The sequence below is a fragment of the Ailuropoda melanoleuca genome, chromosome 16, assembly GCF_002007445.2.
Source record: "Ailuropoda melanoleuca isolate Jingjing chromosome 16, ASM200744v2, whole genome shotgun sequence".
NCBI classification, from domain to species: domain Eukaryota; kingdom Metazoa; phylum Chordata; class Mammalia; order Carnivora; family Ursidae; genus Ailuropoda; species Ailuropoda melanoleuca.
Window position 1 is genome coordinate 90,233,591 of NC_048233.1, and position 2,293 is coordinate 90,235,883.

The 2,293-nt window shown below is 60.2% G+C and overlaps 1 protein-coding gene across 1 annotated transcript in view; it reads right to left on the reverse strand.

Moving 5' to 3' along the window:
- Positions 1-270: 270 nt before the first annotated feature.
- The window catches only part of BRSK2 (BR serine/threonine kinase 2), a 47,423-nt gene continuing 45,400 nt past the window's right edge, over positions 271-2,293 (reverse strand). Inside the window, exon 23 of the mRNA XM_034644857.1 lies at positions 271-431. Coding sequence (XP_034500748.1) covers positions 271-431 — 161 coding nt within the window. The remainder of the gene's footprint in view (positions 432-2,293) is intronic.

Consider the following 2,293-nt stretch of genomic DNA (forward strand, 5'->3'; position numbering starts at 1 on the left):
ACTGTCCTCCAGCAAGATGGCACAGGAGGTGAGAGCGTGGAGTCCAGCGCAGTCTGCCCACCAGGGGACACATGGCCACGTCGGGAGTAGTTCTGTCACCAGGGTTGAGGGTCGGCTATGGGCATCTACTGTGGCAGTGGGGGGACGGAACCAGGGGTGATGCTGACGCTGCATGGAGCGCAGGTCGGCCCCCGCCACAGAGAGCCACGCAGCCCCACACGTCAGTGCTGCGGTGGCAGGACCCGGCTCTGGAGAGACAGCTGGGAGCCCTCAAGCCCTGCTGCCACGCCCAGTGGCCACGCTCTGCCTGATCTTCACATACGGGGCGAGAGTGCCTGCGTGGGAGGCCTGGGAGTGCTCCTCGCCCATCCTCAGGGCTGTGTGGTAGATGGGCTCCCAGGTGCTCCCGTATGACAGGAGGCCGGGCAGCCCTGGGGCTCGTGGGGTCTGGACTCATCCTTTATGCTGCAGCAGCGGAGGCGTGGCTGGCCAGTGTGTGGTTGTGGTGCCTGTGTGGCTGGCAGGCGTGGTGGGCACGGCTGGGACCATTCCCCTCTGTGGAAGAGGCCAGCCCAAATTCTCCAGGGGCTGCCCACTAGCCTCGGCCCATCACTTCCAGGGTTGGGTAATGGCGTCCCATCCACCTCTTACCAAGCAAGGAGCAGAAAGAAGATTCATTCTCCAGATGCCAGGGTGGGACCCCACGAGGTCTGGGGTTGGCAGCAGAGCTGCAGTGGCCAGGCAGGATGATGCTCTGTGTCGGCCTCAGGTGGCGCCTCCCTGTGCCCCGCCCCGCGGGCCTCCCCTGCCCCCAGCCCGGCATGTGATCCCTGCTCAGTCTGGGGGCAGACCCCTGACCCTGCACAGGGGATCTGTCCTCTTCATCTGGGGCAGAAGGTGGCGTCAAGCGTCATCCACACCCGGCAGAGCCCAGAGGAGTGCGGGATGAGGACAAGAACTGGTCCCGCTTGTCCCACTTCCCGGCCCCACCCACCTGGACGGAGACTGGTGTCGGGTATTTTTACTGAAGGAATTTATTGTTCGAGAACTAAGGTTGCTCACAGTTATTTGACAAGGGATACACTGGGTGGGGCTTGTTCGTTTCCGTGACGTCTGCGTGTGTCCCAAGTACAAAAGAGGAAGGCTGACAAGAGGTATTGCTTTCGGTGTCTTCTGTCTCTGGAGAAGCCCCTCCCGCTTGTACCGCGTGGCTTATGCTGTTATAAGTGTTTGTTTATGTATTGAAATCCCAGCCTGTGGTGGGGGGTCAATGTAACAGAAGCATTAAAAGCTGTCCACGATGGGAGGGAGGCAGGGTGGGGAGGGAGGCGGAAGAGACACCAAAAGCAAAGTGGACTCGTTACAGCGAAGGCATGCAATCAAAACCTGCCGTCCTGGCCTGTTGCCGGCCCGGTGCCTCCCGAGGGCAGCCAGGCGCCGGGACGCTAGCACCACCACAGGGTCTGTGCCAGCCTGGAGGGACTGGGCCCACCAACACAAACAAGCAGAAGCTGGGGACAGGGATGGAGTGAGGCGGCCGCACCCCTCGACCTCGCTGTGCACAGAGAACACACACTGCGGAGGACGCCGCCAACTTTTTCCTTTTTTTTTTTTTTTTAACTTTTTATCATTTTCGTAAAAAACCCTGCGGTGCCTCTGCTGTCCTGTGTGTGGGAGCCAGCTCAGGGCCTTCTCCCACTCTCAGACACAAAACCAAGATGGTCCCCAACCTGGGCCCCACGGGGGACCCTGGGCGGTGCCATCCTGCTCGGAGACTGCGCACTGTCCCCCCTCCCCGGGACTGGAGTCGTTTCTACACAGTAACGGGACAGAACATGGGACAGAGCGAACCGCACCGTTCTTTAAATATATATATGTGTATGTATATAGAAAGAACCGAACACAAAACCTAGCCCTGCCCCAGCGGCTCCCCCCACCCCCACACCCTTTTCCAAAAACAACCAAGAAAAAAAAGTTTATAAAAATATCTTGCAGGAATTCTTTAAAGTTTACAGTAGCTTGCCGGCGCTGCATCCGCCGGCCGGCCTGCCCCGCCGCCCCCCCGGCGCTCTGACGGCTCCATCCTCCGGGCGCCTCGGCCCCAGACCCCACCCTGCCCAAGACACACAGACAGACGGCAGGAGGACGCTGCTGCTGCCCCTTCCCTGAACAGAGAAGCAAAGAAACTCATAAGTTAAAAGAGCAAATAAATAATACTGATCTCGGCCAGCCCTCGCGCAGGCAGGCGGCTCCGGGGCCTCCAGGGTCAGTGTCCCCACCCCGCCCCCCCCCC